Raw genomic sequence first — 18,871 nt, 5'->3', positions numbered from 1 at the left:
CGAGATGAATGGAGGGGTGATTGGATGTGGTGGGTTGCTCTCGGTCTATTAGATATGGTGCTAGTGCCTACATTGATATATTGACGGTGGTGTTGTCGATGGTGAGATGGTGAAATGAGAGGTGGGAGATGGGTGTCTGGTTGGCAGCGTTTGAGTCGATTCCGTGAGGTGCAATGCTATTTGATAAGCAGGACGTGATCTGTGCACGCTCGCTTAACGTGGCGATAATGCATTGCGCAGTATTGGATTCCATTGTTTTGGCTGCCAGAGGTCGCTGACATTTTTACTGGACAGGGCCACCTCAAGGACCATACGGATAGCAGGGGGAGACTTGAGGTGGGATGAGGGGAACCTTGGAACTTGTGCCTGGGAGACTCCAATTGACACCAACAGCAGTGGTTGCTGGTGAACCGACCCCTCGGTTACCATTTCAGATCATGGCATAAACAACGGGCAATGCGAGGTCCAATTCCTAGACATCTTCCTGCTTCTGTTTCTACTTTAGCCGTTCCAACCTGCTTTACGGATACCTTGGATACCTTGGATTTCGATACTTCTTTACGTTGGGGCGTCGCATTTCCGTTTAGATTTATTTGAAGAGTCGATCTTACCAAAACAGTCCAAATCTCAAGGTACCTACCTACCTTACCTACCTGGGTATGTACCAAAGTCCAAGCCCCGAACTAAGGTAGCACCAACACCAAGACCTCACCCAAAACATTGACAACATCCCAAGACAACATTGAAGAAAGCGACGACGACGCAAAGACAGCCACACCGCCCGCCCTCTTCTTTGTGGCCTTTCACGCCTTTCAACCGTCCAGAGTCTGCCAGCCTGGTCTTGCTTTGGCTTGGTACCGTCTCTTTTTTACCCCACACTCTGCCTCGTGTGCCCAAACATCAGATTCTCGTCCATCGTTCCTTTGGACCAAAGCACAGGTACCAACCGCAACCCCACGACACTTTCTTTTTTTGCGCGGCTCTTCCTTGCCATACTTTGGAGATTGCCCATCTCTACCCGCACTCCGTAGGTCTCTTGAAAGTCCCCTGCTGCTTAATATGCCTATGGACTTTTATCTAGTCCTACCGTGGCACTGACGTCTTCCCTTCCCTCTGCCTTTGCTTTGGCTCTGCCAATCCACCGACTCGCGAGGAACGCGAATTACTGCGGCCCGCTACAGTGTCTCACCACCACCTCTGGAACTTTTTTTTCTCTCACCCTCACCTACCTGTCTAATTGTTTTCCCCTCCCCTTGTTTACCTCGTCGTTCTGTCTCTGCATCTTGAAGAAAAAGAGAGACGAGACATTAGACACGCGACAAGAGCCCACGTACGATTGACGCCGCCCCCTTGGGAACTAATCACCGTTAGGCTCCGGCCGACTTTGTCTCTAGCACCTTTTTGCTAACCGCTCGCCTTGAACCAGATCGCTTTCTTTCTCTCCTTAGTTTGGGCCTTCAAAACCATCCTTCTTGGGGACCAACTGCGACCACCTAGCCCGGCTTCAATCGCTTCTACCTCAGCTCGACGACAAGCCGTATCCGTCGTCCCCCACCGCCTCTGTCCCTCTCCAGGTCGCTCGCCCTCAACTCTAGGATCCCCCTCTTCAACCAGCTGCCCGCTTCTCGCTGCCCGCTACCCAAGCACGAGGGAAAAAGAGACTTTCCAGCCTGAGAAGTCAGTTTCCCGCCAACCGAACATTTCTCTGCCTGACGACAGCAGGCATCGGATCAGAGACGAACCACCACCGCCCCGACACCGAACTATCGCCAATCCCACTGCGCTGACGAACTTTCGGACCCCTCGCAACCCCGCGATCCTCTCCTCTGCGACGGACGACAGTTGTCGACGGCACAGCCCCCTGTTGTTGCGCGGCGTCAATTGAAAGACCGATTCTTTCTGCAGGGAACACCCCACCCTCCTTTCGCAGTGCTAGATCGCAATCATGGGCGACCGCGATAGGGATATCGAGGAGGGCAATGAGGCACTTGATCCCGAGATGCTCTACACCAAGGAGTACTGCATCGGTATGCGCCGCTGCTTCCGTGCTTGAGGTGGCATGTTGCTAATACGCTGGATTTGTCTAGGTGGAGGAAGCTTTGGCAAGGTCTACAAGGGGTAAGTACCGTCCGGTTCCCTTCCCCTCTCCAGCAAGAAGCACAAGAGGACTGACCGCAACTCGTGCAGAGTCGACAAGCGCACCGGTCACGCTGTAGCCATTAAGATCATCGACATCGAGAGCGCCGAGGACGAGGTAGAAGACATTATCCAGGAAATCGCCATCCTGTCCGAACTGCAGTCTCCCTATGTTACGAAATACTACGGCTCGTATGCCAAGGGGGCAGAGCTATGGATTGTCATGGAGTTTTGTTCCGGCGGAAGTTGCGCAGACCTTATGAAGCCAGGTCTCATTGGCGAAGACTACATTGCCATCGTTATTCGCGAGCTGCTACTTGGTCTCGATTACTTACACACGGACAAGAAGCTGCACCGCGATGTCAAAGGTCGGTTGGTCACTTCGCCGTACGCTCCGACAGCGACAGTCCCCTAAAGCTAACACACGTATGCAGCTGCCAATGTGCTCCTCAGCTCTAACGGGCAAGTCAAACTTGCGGATTTTGGCGTCTCGGGGCAGCTCTCGGCTACCATGACGAAAAAGAACACTTTTGTCGGCACGCCCTTCTGGATGGCCCCAGAGGTTATCAAGCAGTCAGGCTACGATCACAAAGCCGACGTCTGGTCTCTTGGTATCACGGCGCTGGAGCTTGCCAATGGCGAGCCACCCTACGCTGATATCCACCCCATGAAGGTGTTATTTTTGATCCCCAAGAACCCTCCACCACGGCTGGAAGGAAACTTTACAAAAGCATTCAAGGATTTCATCGAGGTGTGTTTGCAGAGAGATCCCAAGGACCGACCTACGGCCAAGGACCTGCTCAAGCATCCCTTTATACGCCGCGCAAAGAAGACGAGCTACCTGACCGAGCTCATCGAGCGCCACAGCCGGTGGGCCGCGACGCACAAGGGTGACGACGATGAAAGTGACCAGGGTGGTGAAGAGTACTACGAGCGCCGGCAGGTCGACGAGGATATGTGGGATTTCGGCACAGTCAGGCTTGTGGGAGATCGTGGCGGCGTCGTTCCTCGTCCCGGACTTGGTGCTCTGGACGAGTCTGCCACCAACGCCAGAGCCGCTAGATCTACGGAAAGCATTGATGATTACGGAGAGCGTTCGAGAGACAGCAGTCCGACCAAGATTCGCGACTTTGGCCGCGACCTCGCCATCGCTTCTGATACCCTCAAGGCTGCTAGTGCCAACACGGGGACCTCTCGACAGGCATCGCCGCAACGGAAGCCAGTGCCGTCAGTCGCGCCCCAGTCGCCAGCCAAGGTGCCTCTTCCAACGTCGCCGGAAAAGTTGCAAAGAGGAGGAGGAGGGGGCCCAGAGACACCACGACCCATCTCTCGATTGATTCCACCTGCCGTCCCAGTCAGTCAATCTCCGGACTACGACCGAGAATTGCAGGTTCAGTTGCAGAAGGACATGGGCTTGATGAGTCTAGGCCCTGTGATCCAGCCCGCCGACTTGCACAACGTCGACGATGCTACACCCCCGCGACCCCCTCTCCATGGGCCTCGGCCAAACAATAACAAGTTTGCACCGATTACTCTTCCGGAAATCCCTCCATACCGCGGCAGCCCGCAGGCGCAACAAACGCCGGTTAGGATACCGAGCCAATCTCCGAATGGGCAATATCGCCAACCGTCTGGTCAGGTGCCACCTCCCCCGCCAAAGGGATACGCGCTGCCATCAAAGACGCAGACACCCACTCCTGAACCCGCGGCCCCTTCATCCTTTCCCCCGCCAGCGCCGTCTAACCCCAACGGGGAGCTAGACGCCTTGAACGATGTCATTTTCCCTGCACTCGAGGAGGCGCTAAAGAGGAGACAAATTAGACTGCAACAGGCATTCCGACCTCAACAGGGTTCGTCTAGCCTCGTGGCCATGAACCAGGTGACTCCAAAGCAGCAACGAGCGGAGGCGGCTCATGAAAAGCTACGGAAGCTCGTATATAAGCTCGCTCATGTGTGCAAAGAGATTGACCACTATGACAAGGCGGAGCCCGTGGGTATGGGTAGGGACGTTGGAACCTTCCTGGAGGGGCTGTTGGAGGAAATCCTCGTCAGGGTTGAACCCCTCGACGAGGAGGATGTTGCGGCGTGAACCGTCTGATGGTCCAGGCGGCTGTGTGTGAGGCGGAACGATGGACAGGGGGGATGCTTGGTGGGGCACCAGTCGAGCACATGCTCGGATGCTCGCGAGTCGTCGCCGCCTGACCGGTGAGGTGGGATGGAAGATGGGAACAAGCTGCCCCGTTGACGACACGACAATACACGGGGTTCTGGAGGATACCTACCGCCCCTATGCGAAAACGAAGAGACTTATTACATACGATGCAAAGGGCCAAAGGGAGGAAAATCGGATTTGTTGGGAATGCTGGAAACGACAAAGATGACAAGACGACAGATATGACATGATGGACAGGACACAAACACATACACACACTTGGCCCGTTACCCTTCTCTTCCTTTGACTCGGGACTGGGAAGGAAACAACGGGTGGCAAGTCCGGGGCTTGAGGAATAGAGGGGATGGGATGCGATGGGAGGGGAAGGGGGAATGATTCACAAGACGCCTATTTCGTTTTCTACAATTCCGCATGTATTATACCCAGCATTTACCAAGAATAGAGTGCGTGCTCTTTCTCTGAGACCCGCCGGGCCACGCCCCCGGAGAAACCGATGCAAGGCTGAAGAGGGAGGATTTTGGTGCACTAAGCCGTGTGGGGAAGAGAGAGGAATGGTATTTGTGTGGTTACTGATCACGGATACTGTTACCCTCGAGTCGAGGGGCTCCTTTTTCTGCCCAGTGGCAGTGGCTGTTCCCGTCTCTTGCTGGGTATGGGTCTATCCGTATGGGAATCGTTAGATGTTGCCGAGGGTTAATACTTTATCATAAGCGAGCGAACCTTGGGCTTTGCCGCTGCTGCAGAGACAAGACAAGGCCTAGGGAGAAAGTCTCGCTCTTTCTTCGGGCCTGTCCTGGTTCTCCTGAAGTTCCTGAAGAGCGCTCGCTTGGGGGAAGGGAGGGCTGAGGGGGAGGGGAAAAGGATAGACCGGTGGATTCGACCGTGGAGTTTATATGGTATACGGACGCCAAGCTCCGTATGTGTGCGGGTGGTGTTGAACCATGACTCTATCTACGACGGACCCATGTCCGGCGCGGCTGAAGAGGATGGAGGGGGGGCCTGTACTCTCGTACGGGGGCCTGGAGAAAGGATAGGTAGGAATCGATCGAATGAGGATAAAAAAGTGCGAGAGGGGAACGAGGAATATGAGTCTTTTGAGGTTTCCGATGGCGGGATTTTTTGGGTGTGCTGTTTGACGCTGTCTGTGTGTCTTTTCTGCTGGGAGAGAAAGGCCCGTGGAATCCTTGTTGGAGGATGAGATTCCGACCAAGTTTACAAGACAGGACAGGGCAGGGCCAGGCTACAAGATATCCGTCCCCGATCTCCAGACTCCATCAAGGTATGTGTGATTTATCTGTACTCCGTACGGATGGATATCCGTAGCGTGAGTATGAAATAAGCTGGCAAGAAAGCAGGTTCGTTCAGCCCAGGTTCGGCCGGCCTTATGTTGGCGCAAACTTGGGAACTTTTGAGTCTTTTGAGAGAAGGTCGCAGCGGCAAATAACCTGAAACCAGACGCGCGCGTGGGGCGGATGGCTGCGGTGCTGGGCAGCCAGGAAACCCTGCGGCGAGTCATGGACCCTGAAAAAATAAATGCCACAATTACAGATACACTAACAACGGCATGCCCAGATTCTGGTGCGAGAGAAGAAGCAGGTGGGAAGAGAGAGGGAAAAGCTGCTAAAGCCCTGAAGGAACGGCATTGACGATGGCTGGCCTTGCTGGGCAGAAACTAGGCCATGGACCTGGGTGTTAGTTCCCACAGATAGCGCTACGGCGTTACCCGTTGCTGGCACCATGATCCCTGGTCACTGGCCTTCTCTTTCTGTCTTTCTACGGATAGACCCAGGCAGACCATGTTCTTCTGAGTCTTCTTCAGGCCAAGTCCGGGGGGGGGCCTCTTCTTGGGACGAGTCAATCGAGTCAATCGTCTGCCCTCCACCCCAGTCTTTCCCTCAAAGTTGGGACGCTGGGCGCTGCAGGACGAGCAACACGGCTTGGCTCTTGGAGGACGGGATCCACCATCTTTTGTATGTGGTCTGTATGGTCTTGTCTGGGTGCGGCTGCGGCTGCGGCTGGGCTGGGCTGGGCTGGCTTACCTACACATTACATAGAATCTGTGAAGAGTTGTAAGTGGCATGGTAGCATGACCCCCCCGGGTCGGCGTGCTGCCGGCGAGATGTTCATGGAGACCGGGACTTTTCCTTTCCCCCCTACTTCCCTCCTCCTGGGCAGCTTTTCTTCACGAGACCGATCCAAGAGGCGAACTCTGGGTGGAGAGGAAGCACGGATCCAAACTGCCGTGGAGGGAGTTTGGGATATGTGACTTCTCTTAAGGCCTGGCTGCGCCGCCCTTCTCTTGTTCGTATGGGAGGAAGGTTTTCGGACTTTCTTTGCAACTTCTTCTCGCTCCTTTTTTGTTTGCTTCTTGCTTCCTACTTTCCTTCTCCCCCCTCTTCCCCCCTCCTCTGAAGATGAGAACGTGTTGATTACGTTTTCTCTCCCTCTCCATCTCTACGAAACCCGAGCAGAAAGAAACTCTACCCCCTCACGCTCATTTTCAGTTCATCTGCTTATACTACTACGCCTTCTCGTGGAGGTAATCTTAATCCTACGGGGGAAGATCGAAGAGCCATCTACTCATCTTTGCCCTTCTCTCTCTGCTGACTGCCCTGGTCCGTCTGGTCTTTCTGTGTTCTCGAAGTTGGTTCCTGTTTCGAAATCCCTTGGAAGAGAAAGAGCGAAGGTTGTCGCCTTACCTCAAACACGTTGCACACCACCACCCATAGCCCAGCTATTACCCGGCAGAGCGTCTTATTACTCTTCCTCTCACATTCACCCACCCCTCCCCTCTTCTACCACATACCACCACCACCCTTCGTCTCATAATCAACCTACTTGCCGACGGACTTTCTCTTCCCTTTTCGAATTCCTTTCCCCGAGCAAACATACCAGCCTTTTGGGGGCCGGAGCCTCAGACTCGTTCCCTTTCGTCATCAAGCATCCCCGCCTTGTACGATCGACGCACTGCGGCTATTTTGAACGATTGTTTACGACTGTTTCGCAACAACAGAGGCTGGTTCTCTCGACTACACATCTTATTATCGAATCGACTTCTGTCCGCTATTCGTATAAACTAGGTCGAGTGTATTTGGGGGAAAACGGAATCAGCTGGATCAGCCATCTCTCCCGGCCTCTCTTACCAGGCTCAGGCCATTCTGAACAACAGCAACCATGAAGACGACGACAACAAAGGCAGTGCTGCTCACGCTGCTCAGCAGCAGTGGCTTCGTGGCAGGCGTCCGGGCCGCGGCGAACCTGTGCTTCTTCCCCGGCGGCGTGCAGAGTCTAGACGTGCCGTGCGATCCCAAGGCCGAGGTCAGCATGTGTTGCGGAAGCGTGAACGCGTGTCTGAGCAACGGGTTGTGCAAGCTTGAGGATACATCGAATAACACGGGTATTGCGTATGCGAGAGGGACGTGTTCGGATCCGACATGGCAGAGTCCGATTTGCCCGCAGCATTGCGTGTTGAGTAAGTCTTTTACAACTCCTTTCCGGGTATACGGGAGAAAAGTTGGTCAGGGAAGACCATGAACCAATACTGGCGAATCCAAGATATGGGTGTGTTTTGATTCAGGAAGGAACAGGAGTACTAACATGAAAACAACAGACCCCGACACGAGGAAAAACAACACGGCATATGACTTTAGATTCAACGGTGTCCAGGTATGGCAATGCGACAGCCAAGGCTTCGGCGTACCGGGCAAGTTCTGCTGCGAATCCGCCGCCGAGAAGACGAGATGCTGCTCCACGCCGCCCGCCATCTTCGGACCCCTCATCGCTGCGACACCCGGCAACGCCGTCGCCGTGCAGACCCTCAACACGGGCGCCAAATCCACGCCCACGCCCTCAGGATCGGGACGCGCCGGTGTCACGGGCGGTAGCAATTACCCCTCGCAGCAGACGCCCGAGATGACGGCCGTGCCGACGATGACGAGCAAGATTCCCGCCACGCCGGGTGGGGCAGAGGCCAGCCAGCCGACGGCGGATACGAATTCCGGTAGCAGTGGAGATAGCGGGCAAAAGGGCATCGGGAACGTGGCTGTCGTGGGACTGGGTGTTGGCGCCAGTGTGGGTGGTGCGCTGCTCGTGGCGGTGGGCGTGATGTGGTACCTCCGCAAGGAGAGGTCTCGTCGGGGACCCGTGGAGCTTGATGGGTCGAGTATCAATGGCGGGTACGGCGGTGGCAGCGGAGTGAGCGATCTGTCGAGGTCCAATACCGGACATACCGGGCGGATCGCGTATGGGGGCATGAATGTTCACAATATGAATCACAACGGGGGCACGGGGACGATTAGCTCCATGGGGACGGGGACGTATAACATGTCGGCGACGCCTGGGATGATGACTGTGAGGAGGGCGAGTAGTGAGTGGGATGGGAGTCCCGGCGGGTTGGGCGGGAATTATCAGATGGCGGAGATTGATGGCAAGGAGGCGATTGTGGTTGCGGAGCCGCAAGGGAGGAAGAAGAGTCTCTATGAGCTGCCGTAGCCCGGTGGTCTTTAGGGATGAAGGCGAAGTGGTTGAGAGATGGAAAGGACCTTGGAGATAGAGGTTTGGCATGAGACGAACCAAACAGAGAGATGGCATTTGTATAAAAAAGATCAATAGGGACGGGATGGTGTATGGCGGTGTGATACCTTGACACTTTTTGATAGCGGAGTGTTTCTTTCCTCACTCCCCCTTTTCTTTTTAGTTAACGGCTCATGAGAAATCAACTTTTATGAACTTTAGACGCCATTCCTTCTTCTCGTTTCTCATCCTATGTGACAGGTGACAGTTTCAACCACCTAGTCAAGACTTGATCTGACGTGACTTAAGCTTATCCCTCATCTATCTGTGATTTACAAGTCTGTCGGATGGGTTGAGAAAACAAGAGCTTGGACGGGGAACGACGACGCTAGCGTGGGAAACAACGATGATGGGCACCAGGGCCCCTTTACTGACAGCAGCACATTACGAGCATCTCAACCTTCATGAAAGACAACAGTAGAAGACACATGGAAGACGCTAATGAAGTGCGGTGGTATGGAGAGGAAAGGAAGGGTGCTGCTACCAGCACTCTGGAACCTGTCATGATCGGAAGCGCATCCGACCGGATCAGCGACCACCCAAACGGTATTATGGTGTGTCGTGAAAGGCCCATCAGAGACTGGAAGGGGGAGGGAGGGAGTGGAAGGAGGTGGTTTACCGGCCTTCTCGATCCGGTCACCAACACGTGCTTGCGCCCTATGGCCTTGTTGTCGGGTAGTACTGTAAGTGGATGTCAACTTCCAAGGAGTGCAGGGGCACACTTGAGGGGCTGAGGGGCTTGAGGGATCGGGGACGTCTTCAGCCGTTGCTTCATGGTAGGGTAGTGATCGGCAGGGGGAGTGCTCTGCGGCTCTCTCGTTTGCGCTTTGATGTGACGTTGGAGGGGATAGAGGTACGGCTGGCCTTGGATTTCACGCGTAAGTACTACTCAGATTTGCTGCAAGGTCAGAGTATCGTTCGGTTGTCTTCCCTCTGGATTTCTTTGTCATAGTCGCTATTACTCCGCGAATTAGACGCGGGGAGAGAAAGGATTGCCTTGGTCTTGTCTTCATACCAGACCCTGGGATACGTCGATCATTCGCCATCTTCCATGCTGGGAACGGGTAAATGATCGAGCAGAAATGCGGAGTAGCGAGAAGAGAGCATAGCAGACTTTGATGTCATAACATTGGCGCGCATTATAGATCAGAGGCCTTGTTGCTCGTACAAGACAGACTCTGGGATGGTGTTCTGAAGGGCGTTTGTCGTGTGTGAGTGGGCGGATTAGACGCAGGGACCTCGATGAGACTCGAGTGAGTGATCGGGGAGGGGATGTCATTGCCGACGGCCCTGTCTTCGTGTGTGAGGAATCGTACAGGGATACAGGGGGTTGAAGGGGATAGAGTTTGCCGCGACGTCTCATGAGGTATGATTGTCCATGACAAGAGAGCGATGGAGTCGGATTTTGCAGCACACATTTATTGCAGTTCTGATTGGTGCGTCTGGGACAGACTCAGTGTACACATCTAGTTGTCTTGGTGAATTTTGGTGGAGGCATTGGTGATGTTGGAATATCCGTATCTAGCTGGCTTGTCGACCACGCTGATCTGCTTTAAATCAGCAACTTTGATGAGCTTGGAGCTACAAAGAAAAGCTCCTGGAAGTTTGACTTGGCGTGTCCTTCTTGACATGTCTTGGAGTTCGGGTGGTGCCTTTCGGATATGGGTGTGAAGGGTGCCGAGAGACGAGATGAGTGGCAAAATGTATGTCTACCCAACACACGCTCATCAATGTAACTTTTAGACAGATTCAGATATCCGAAGAATTCGGCACCAGCGATGGTTGCATTCAATATTCAGCCACAAATCACACGCATCACATAGTCCGAAGAAATCGGACCCGGAAAGAGTACGAAAAAGATTGCATTCGATGATCGAGTTCTTTTGGTTGGACGCAACACGTAATAGCGGACGGATGAGTATAGGTTATATGGAACATTATATGATACGGATCTGCGAGCCCAAGGATAAAAGCCGCAACTGCGAGGACCTTGAGGGTGAAGTAGAACAGGTAATCAGTGAGCCAGGGGAAGCCGGGCGAGAACGGAGTGCGGGAGGACTGCGCCCCCTAGACAACGAACATCCCCGGCCACGCCGGCCCCGGGGTCAACCCACCACCGCACCGGGGCCTTTGAGAAGAAAGTGGGGATGCGGTTCTGTCATCGGCTCGCGTAACTAGTAAGCAGAAGCGTGTGCCCACGACGGACCACTGACTGCCGGAACATCGCTTACTTGAGAACATACATTGCCGATAATGGCTGGTGTGCCTGTGCCGTGTTTCCACTGCGGCGGGCGCAAGATGGGAAGTTTGGGGGCTGATCTTATGTTTCTTGCTTCAGACGTTATAGGGGCCGCCCACATACTATGATACTGCGTGGCGGCAAACGGGGGCCCTTTTTGGGGAGCTACGTGCGGATGGAGATTTTCTGCAAGATTGTCTCTTGACTATGCCGGTACGTGTGTGTGGGGAGGTTGTGTCGCTTCTGGGGGCCGTTTCGAGGGGAGATGGGATGATGCGCTATTCTTGTCAGTCAGTTGCTTCGAGAATATTGAGGAATCTGGGAGCGCATGAGTTTTGGGCTTTTGTGATCTGCTGCACCAGGTGCTTATCTTGCTGATCGGTCATTAGTGGGTGATCATGGTCCTTCTACTCGGTATCGCTGCCGGTAAATCTTTAATTGTAGTCACATGTGCGATTGATCGACGTGATGTTGAATGAAGCATTATACCCTATCGAAAGGGTTCGTAACCAAAGAAAACCGTAATATGAAAGTGCACATGTGACAACTTACACCTTAATGCTTACGTTCATGTTGATCGCTAGCTTTAGCAAGCGGGAAATTTGGCCGAGATTGGGCGTTTGACTTCTTGACTTCCATTTAAATGAGATGTCTATGTGCAGCTACGAAGGCTCTTCATTTAAAGTATTAATAGCAGTGAGAGTTAAGATGAAGTGCGCGGCAGTTGTGGCAGGTATGGCAGTATCGTCCTGCTAGTGACGTGTGGATTTGTCACCTCAAACACGAGAATGCGTATCCTATACGCGTAGTTTTGATCTGATCCAAAATTCTCGATAGAGATTATCTGCCCACAACACGGGTTGTTTGAAGTTCAACAGATCGAGAAGGGGAGCGTGGATGCCGCGGGGAGGCAAAAACTCCCCGAACACGAACGAACCCTTTGATGAACCGCCCCCAACGATATGCATGAAGTTATTGACGAGTGCCAGCCCGTTCCTGGAGTCTAAAGTCTCCTTATAAGGCCAGCAGAGGTATCGAGTCTCTGATGGGCCTTAGTAAGTGATTCAGGGGTTTGCCTGGATGAGTCTAGAAGGACCGTGATATTATGACACCAATTAATGTCCCGTATTCGGCCGGATACATTCTGCACCAATTCTCTGCAACACAGATTCATCTTTGACATACACAGCACTATGACCAACAGAAGAATACCAGATAATTACATAAAGATTACAACTGTATACGCGAAATAGGGGGTTCAATCCTGTAAAGACAGAGAATTGGCTTCCTCCAATTCATGGCTTCGATATCTCATACCCGCACCTGAATGGGTATTCTAGGCCTGAGATGATGAACATACACAAACTGGGTCGTTCGAAGCCACGCTGCCAATGTAAACCACCTCCACAGCCGCAAAAGCGGCCGTCGCCGCGAAAATTTCAGCCTTTTTTGCCCTAGTGAGAAGTGCGAACAAGACTGAGAAAACCATGGTAAGAACAATAACAAGTCCTATTCTATGCACCATGTTCTGCACGAAGTACAAGATGAGGATTGCAAGAGTTGGCTGTGCAGCGGACAGAGTTGCAAGAACGATGTCGCCGAAGCGCGAGATCTTTTCCTCGTTGTAAGTACGCGTATCGTCCAGCCTCACCTTTCCGTTGGACTGGGGGAAATGAATGTTAGTTGAAGTATTCCGGGACACGAAACGCGACAGAGGGAGCTTAGTACAAAATGGATACTGACTGAGCTGTGCTGTCCAATCACTTTGTGATATAAATTGAGAACTTTGCCGCTCATGATCTTAGTAAATCTGTCTATTGCGACCGCTGAGCCCCCAAGACTGAAGGCGTTATCTTGGTTGCTTTGATTTCAAATCATTGCTTCTATGGCTGTTATATCAAGAAGCCCATTTCCTTCTTTGGACTTTTGTAACCATGTTGCGAGAAACTCCCATTCGTCGTTAGACGGCCGAGTCATCTTGCTCAAGAAAGAGGCATGTTGGAGTGCCTGATCTAGACTCCGGGTTAATAGTAGACCATGAAAAGGCAAGAAGGAGTCCTACAGTATTCCTCTAGCTTGTTGCCAATCTCAAGTAGAAGCTCGTACTGTATCGAGTCTGGGTCTTCCGCGTATTGCTTCATCACCCGGAAACTGAATTCGTATTCCTTCCGTATGGGATCTGTGGAGTTTCTGTCCTCTTCTCTGGTATCTTCGAGCTGCTGCTCAAGATCTTGGAGTTCGGACTGAAGTCGAAGGAGATTCATCATACTGAGATGGTTGAATTTTCGAAATATTGCCACCTCGGGTGATCTGGCGAAGAGACCGGCCAGGTTTCCATACCCTCTCTCAGGCAGATAGCCTGGTATCTGAAAGCCGCACCCGATCGGAAAATCATCGATCTGATTCGTATCCATCTTCAACGGACGTACTGCGTATACGATGTAGTCGGTCCTGAAGTCGTGAAGCTCGGCGATAAAAGTGATAGGAACGGCTGCTGACTTAACGAAATTAGAGATATGATAAATAACTCCCAGTCGAGTTGAGTGAGCTCCCCAGGACCCCGCAGTTCAATCGTACCCAAGTTGAATCAGGCTGCATCTGACCGCATATCACGAACAAGTACGGGCGTTCGTGCCAAGGCCAATCTCACGTCACGCCGCATAACCGCAACGAAAGGGGTGGCCACATGACATGCAGGGGCCTGTTTCCACGCGCTCATTAATTCTTGCGTCAGTGTGAAGCCGGCTTAACTTCTAGCCTGGCCCTGATAAATCCAAACTCGCTAGTATCGCTCCCGCAACTTGCAAAATCTTATTGTGCCCTCCACTTTCACATCTCAGTATGGAGCCCTTGGGCGTAGCCGCATCGGTCTATGGGGTCATATCTTCTGTTTCTAATGCTCAAAGTGCTTTGCGGACGGCACTGAGTCTCTCTCGTGGAAATGCCGACGCGCAAAAGAGTTTAAGGCGGCTGGACGACTCGATGACGATGCTCAAGGTCATGTATCTAGAGATTCTGGATCTTAACCCGGGCAATCTCTCCGAGTTAACAGGAGGCGAGCCTGCCACTCATATCCTAAAGCAAATTGGAGAAATTCACCTAGCCGAACTGAATTTCAGTCCCACTTATCCGAATAACAAGGACTTACTGAAAAAGTATGCTAGTCACGTAGCAGAATCAGCTGAAAGACTCGAAAAGGCTTTGCAGCGGCTCAGGGACATTGAACAACTGTAAGTCAAACCTCCGGCCATGGCACTTTGAGAAGGGGTTGACAGGCAACATAGCTTCACGTTGCGACGCATTGAGAAAATTATCATCAAATCCGAAGATCTCTACCTGAGGCGTGATGCGGAGAGTATCAAAACTCAACAAGCGGTAGTTGAGATTGGCCAGGCTCTTTCACTCCTCAAGTCACATATGTTAACGGACGGGAGAACATTGGACAATGGAATTCGACAGACATTGGCCGACATTGGTCAGAAATTGTCAGAAATCAATTGTTTGTGGAGGATGATACTTCGGATCGAAAATTAGACGAGCTACGCGCAGCACTACAATCGGCCATGGGCAGGTCCCAAGGATTTGATCGGAACCAGGTTGTTTTCCCCTTCGTCATACCAAAACAAGGATCTGAGGATGTCATGGCTAGAGTGATACTCGACACTGGCGTCCAGGACAACTGGATCAATACGAGAATACTGAAACGAGCGAATGTGACATACGATGAGGTTGAAGGGGTAGGGAATTACATTGGGGCTGGAGGATCGCACTTCACACCTCTTGGCCAGGTCAAGCTGACTTGGTATTCTGAAAACCAAGCACTAAGCAAGGTCTCGCATTTTCTGGTACATGATAACCTGCCATGTGATGTTATCCTTGGTACAAGTACATTTTAGCAAGCGTGGATGAGCTTCTGGAACCAGCCCTCCCCATAAGAAACACCAACTTAACCAAAGGCCAGTCTTCCCAGTATTACAACGCACTCAAATATGGTTGCTGACACTGAATAGAGGATTATTTCAACCTTCAACGGACTGGGAAGGAACATGGCGCCAAGAATGAGAGAATCATTGCACTCCAGAGAGAGCAGAACAGAGCCGAGAGGGCAAAGAGAAGAGCACGGAAGGCTGATTCTCAAATGTCAACGTCAAGGTTTTCGGCACCGTATATGGAAGCAGAAAGCTCCCACCCTTGGACTCCCGAAGCCTTGTCGAGACGTCAAAGTACGCTTTCTTCGAGGCAGTTGTCGCTCTTAAGCGACAGTCACTCAAACAGGTCGCGACCCTTTCCTTCCACAATGACATTCCATGCGTCCACAGCTCAGGGGTATGCAGTAGATTCTCCCCTAGAAGCTTATTCTTCTGGAGTTTCTTCCAATGCCTCTGTATATGAAGCAGCAGGAGAACTTGGACAAAGTGGGTGAAGCTGAATTTTGGGCATCTGGTTAGAACTTCCATCTGCTAAAACATGTCATTACAATCATCTTTTCTTTGCTTGTGCTGCGTTCTCGTGGTTGAGAATTTCCTAGAATGAGCGGCCTGCCTCAGGGGTTTTACTCTGAAATAGCAGGTTCAGTTGTTGAATAAGATCGGACAAAAAGGTCGGGGGAAATGAGAAGCTACGTTGCCAGGGCGTGACCTCTACTAGCTCATATCCCAATTACCTCGCTGAAAGCAATGGCTACATGTATGTTTGAAGATGAGAAAACATGAGACATGATGACAATCGGGCCTTTAGATGCCCAAACGTTGATAACTCGCACTCAGCCTCGGGACCAGAACTCGTCCAAGAGGTTCGAGAGTGATCTGCATTATCCGTATCAGGCCACAATGTCAAGCTTACACTTTCAAACCTATTCTATACTAAGAGATCGTGAGATCACAAGTTCCCTGCTCACACAATTGCTGAGCGCTCTGCGTCGACCTGATATCGGCCCGCCGCATTGACTAAGGTGGGAGCAATGCCCGAATGGGAACTCCTTGAGGGTTTTTTCGCCAAGAGTTGATACTCAGAGCAGACATGTCAACTTCATACTACATTTCACTACAGAGAATGCCATGGGCAGCTGCGGGAGGCATTCTTGTCGTCCGAGCTAGGCGCTAGAGTGCCCGTGTACCGTGTTTACCGGCAACCGTGGGCTTATCAGCAAAGTTCGGACCAAGGGTTGCCAGGACGCCATCGGATGGTTTAGCACCGGGTTTACGACGTACGAAGAATCAGCAAATATAGATTCGGGATGCTGAGCTTATTTCTCGTCAATATTTGCAAGCAGTTGAAGTTGAGGCAAGAGTATGGTAGTATTAAAATCTAGCTTATAGGGTGAAACCAGAGCATACTCCGGGACCCAAAAAGAGGCAAACAGTTATACCGAAGCAATTGGCAAGCGTCAGCGACTCTTCGAATCATTCTTTGTGCGGGGGAACGAGTAAGTTGGCAACCACATTGTGCTTGGCGTGCTGTTGTGGCGCTTTGATAAAGCTAAGATGGCATCCCGCGGGCTTCCATTGAAGACCCCAAACAAAGCCAGCTTACATTATGGGCCGGGATAGACTTCAACGGTGCCTTGGGTGGGATGTATAATGGCTAAGAATGTTCGGACAATTTCACTCGAGCGTTGGACTTTGGGATGGATCAAACGGGAGGAACTTGGGTCTTGCGCTAGATACCCTACGATTCCTATTGAAGTAAGCCTAGCAGCACTACCGAACTCTAAGATCAACGCGACATACAATAGCACCGAGAATTGGGCATTTCCATTCGTTCCCCCACCTGAAGATCGACAAAGAATCCCCCAGAGCTGGCTGATCGTCAAGCTCTCCAGCTCTCCCCAGAGCGTGCTCACAACGCCTTGCCTAAATCCGCCAAAAACGTCGTCAGGCGTGTTGTCACGGATCCGCTCCAGGACCTTCAATGCCGTTAGCTTCGGACACGTTGTGGCGTGCACACTTTCCACGGTTGGTTCTACTTCTTTTTCTCATTTCAGTCCGAAGTTCCTTTAGATATAAGTAGCTCCGGATCCTGATCCGAAATTGAGATCTTGAACTCTCCAAGTCATCAGCTTCCAACAGACAATCTCGTTCACTCTCTCGCAAGTCTTCAGTCTTTTCTTTCCTACTTAATCATTGATAACAGTACATTCCTAATTTTATAATCACTCACATAATTATCACAATGCGCTCACAGGTTCAGCAACTCGTCTTGGCCGCGGCTCTGCTGCAGTCCGCCGATGCCGCCCCGGCCGGCCTTCTCGACGGTCTTGGAGTCGTAACCCAGCTGCTGGCTCTTCCGACCGACTATGTTTCTAGCTTGACAGGGGTCCTTGGCACGAAGCCCGGAAGCGGCGTCGGCGCCGGAGTTCTCAACGTCGGAGACCTCCAAACGAAGCTCGGGTCGATTTGGAACACGGGCAGCACTGGCGACTTTTACGGAAAACTGCAAAAGCAGATCGGCCAAGGTCTCGTGCCGAACAATCTACTCTCCAGCTTCCAGGGACTTCTCGGCACTGGCCTTCTGGGCAGCTTAGACCTGGCCAACAATGCCAACAAGCTCATTGCTCCTCTGAACGGCATCGATTCGACAAGCAACAATAACCCGGTGAACCCGGCTAAGCCTGTCTACCCCAAGAAAGATGCTTCCGATGCATCATACACCCTCTCCGAGCAGCAGCTTCGCCAGGCCATCTACATCCCCCAGACTTTCACCTACGGCCAAAAGCCTCCTGTTATCTTCATTCCCGGCACTGGTGTCTACGGAGGAGAGACCTTTAGCCCCAACTTGTTGAAGCTCCTCACGAACGTCCCTTACGCAGACCCCGTCTGGCTCAACATTCCCGGCGCTCTCCTTGGCGACGCTCAGGTCAACTCCGAGTACGTCGCCTATGCCATTAATTACATCAACGGCATCAGCAACAAGAACTCGAGCATCATTTCCTGGTCTCAGGGTGGTTTGGACACCCAGTGGGCTTTCACCTTTTGGCCTTCTACCCGCAATGCTGTCGCCAACTTCTTCCCCGTGTCTCCCGACTTCCACGGAACCGTTCTTGCCAACGTCCTTTGCCTTTCACCCGGCAACGGTGCCCTCAACGCTCCCTGCGACCCTTCCGTAATTCAACAGCAATACACCTCCGTCTTCGTTAACACCCTTCGTTCCCGTGGAGGCGCCGACGCCTACGTTCCCACGACAACTTTCTACAGTGCTATTCTCGATGAGGTTGTTGAGCCCCAGCAAGGCACCGCTGCTTCCGCCTACCTGACTGATGCCCGCCGTGTCGGGGTCACCAACATTGAGGTCCAGTCTGTCTGCCCTGGCCGCCCCGCTGGTAGTGTCTACGGCCACGCGACGATGCTCTTCAATCCCCTGACCGCCGCACTGATCAAGGATGTTCTTCAGAAAGGCCCAGGACCCGCCAAGATTAGCAACATCAACCTCAACGACGTTTGCAAGGACTTCATCGCCCCTGGCTTGAATCTCGAGGATGGCATTGCTACTGCTGGTTCAATTGTTGCTGCTGGCATTCGCTTGTTGGCCTACCTCCCGAAGCTCATTGCCGAGCCTACCCTCATGGCCTACGCCCGTTCCTGAGCACTTTTTTGTGTAAACAAGATATATCTTCTGGAGAAGCTATACTTCTCATTACAATGAGTACGCGGTTAATGCGGGTGCTTGGGACGAAGTAATGGAGATGAAGATGAAGATGAAGATGGGAATGAAGTGAATGTAAATCTTCTCTGTAACACTGTAATTAGATGTAT

The 18,871-nt window shown here is 52.2% G+C and overlaps 4 protein-coding genes across 4 annotated transcripts; 3 read left to right on the top strand and 1 right to left on the bottom strand.

Moving 5' to 3' along the window:
• Positions 1–1,945: 1,945 nt before the first annotated feature.
• PAK6 (Serine/threonine-protein kinase PAK 6) lies at positions 1,946–4,225 on the top strand (the record flags this gene model as incomplete). Its single annotated transcript, XM_053188554.2, has 4 exons — positions 1,946–2,027; positions 2,088–2,118; positions 2,188–2,504; positions 2,571–4,225. The coding sequence occupies 4 exons, from the start codon at positions 1,946–1,948 to the stop codon at positions 4,223–4,225; spliced, it is 2,085 nt and encodes a 694-aa protein (XP_053054516.2).
• A 3,258-nt stretch (positions 4,226–7,483) lies between these two features.
• N0V96_004485 (uncharacterized protein) lies at positions 7,484–8,800 on the top strand (the record flags this gene model as incomplete). Its single annotated transcript, XM_065757122.1, has 2 exons — positions 7,484–7,658; positions 7,920–8,800. The coding sequence occupies 2 exons, from the start codon at positions 7,484–7,486 to the stop codon at positions 8,798–8,800; spliced, it is 1,056 nt and encodes a 351-aa protein (XP_065614335.1).
• Positions 8,801–12,456: 3,656 nt separating this feature from the next.
• Positions 12,457–13,387, bottom strand: N0V96_004484 (uncharacterized protein; the record flags this gene model as incomplete). Its single annotated transcript, XM_065757121.1, has 3 exons — positions 12,457–12,783; positions 12,864–12,883; positions 13,183–13,387. The coding sequence occupies 3 exons, from the start codon at positions 13,385–13,387 to the stop codon at positions 12,457–12,459; spliced, it is 552 nt and encodes a 183-aa protein (XP_065614334.1).
• Positions 13,388–17,291: 3,904 nt separating this feature from the next.
• On the top strand, positions 17,292–18,701 carry N0V96_004483 (uncharacterized protein; the record flags this gene model as incomplete). Its single annotated transcript, XM_053188552.2, has 1 exon — positions 17,292–18,701. One exon carries the CDS (start codon positions 17,292–17,294, stop codon positions 18,699–18,701), a length of 1,410 nt encoding a protein of 469 aa, XP_053054514.1.
• Positions 18,702–18,871: the final 170 nt, after the last annotated feature.

Source organism: Colletotrichum fioriniae, assembly GCF_027942845.1.
Source record: "Colletotrichum fioriniae strain IMI 355084 chromosome Unknown scaffold_4, whole genome shotgun sequence".
In the NCBI taxonomy this organism is placed as follows: domain Eukaryota; kingdom Fungi; phylum Ascomycota; class Sordariomycetes; order Glomerellales; family Glomerellaceae; genus Colletotrichum; species Colletotrichum fioriniae.
This window is presented reverse-complemented; position numbering and strand designations above follow the sequence as displayed.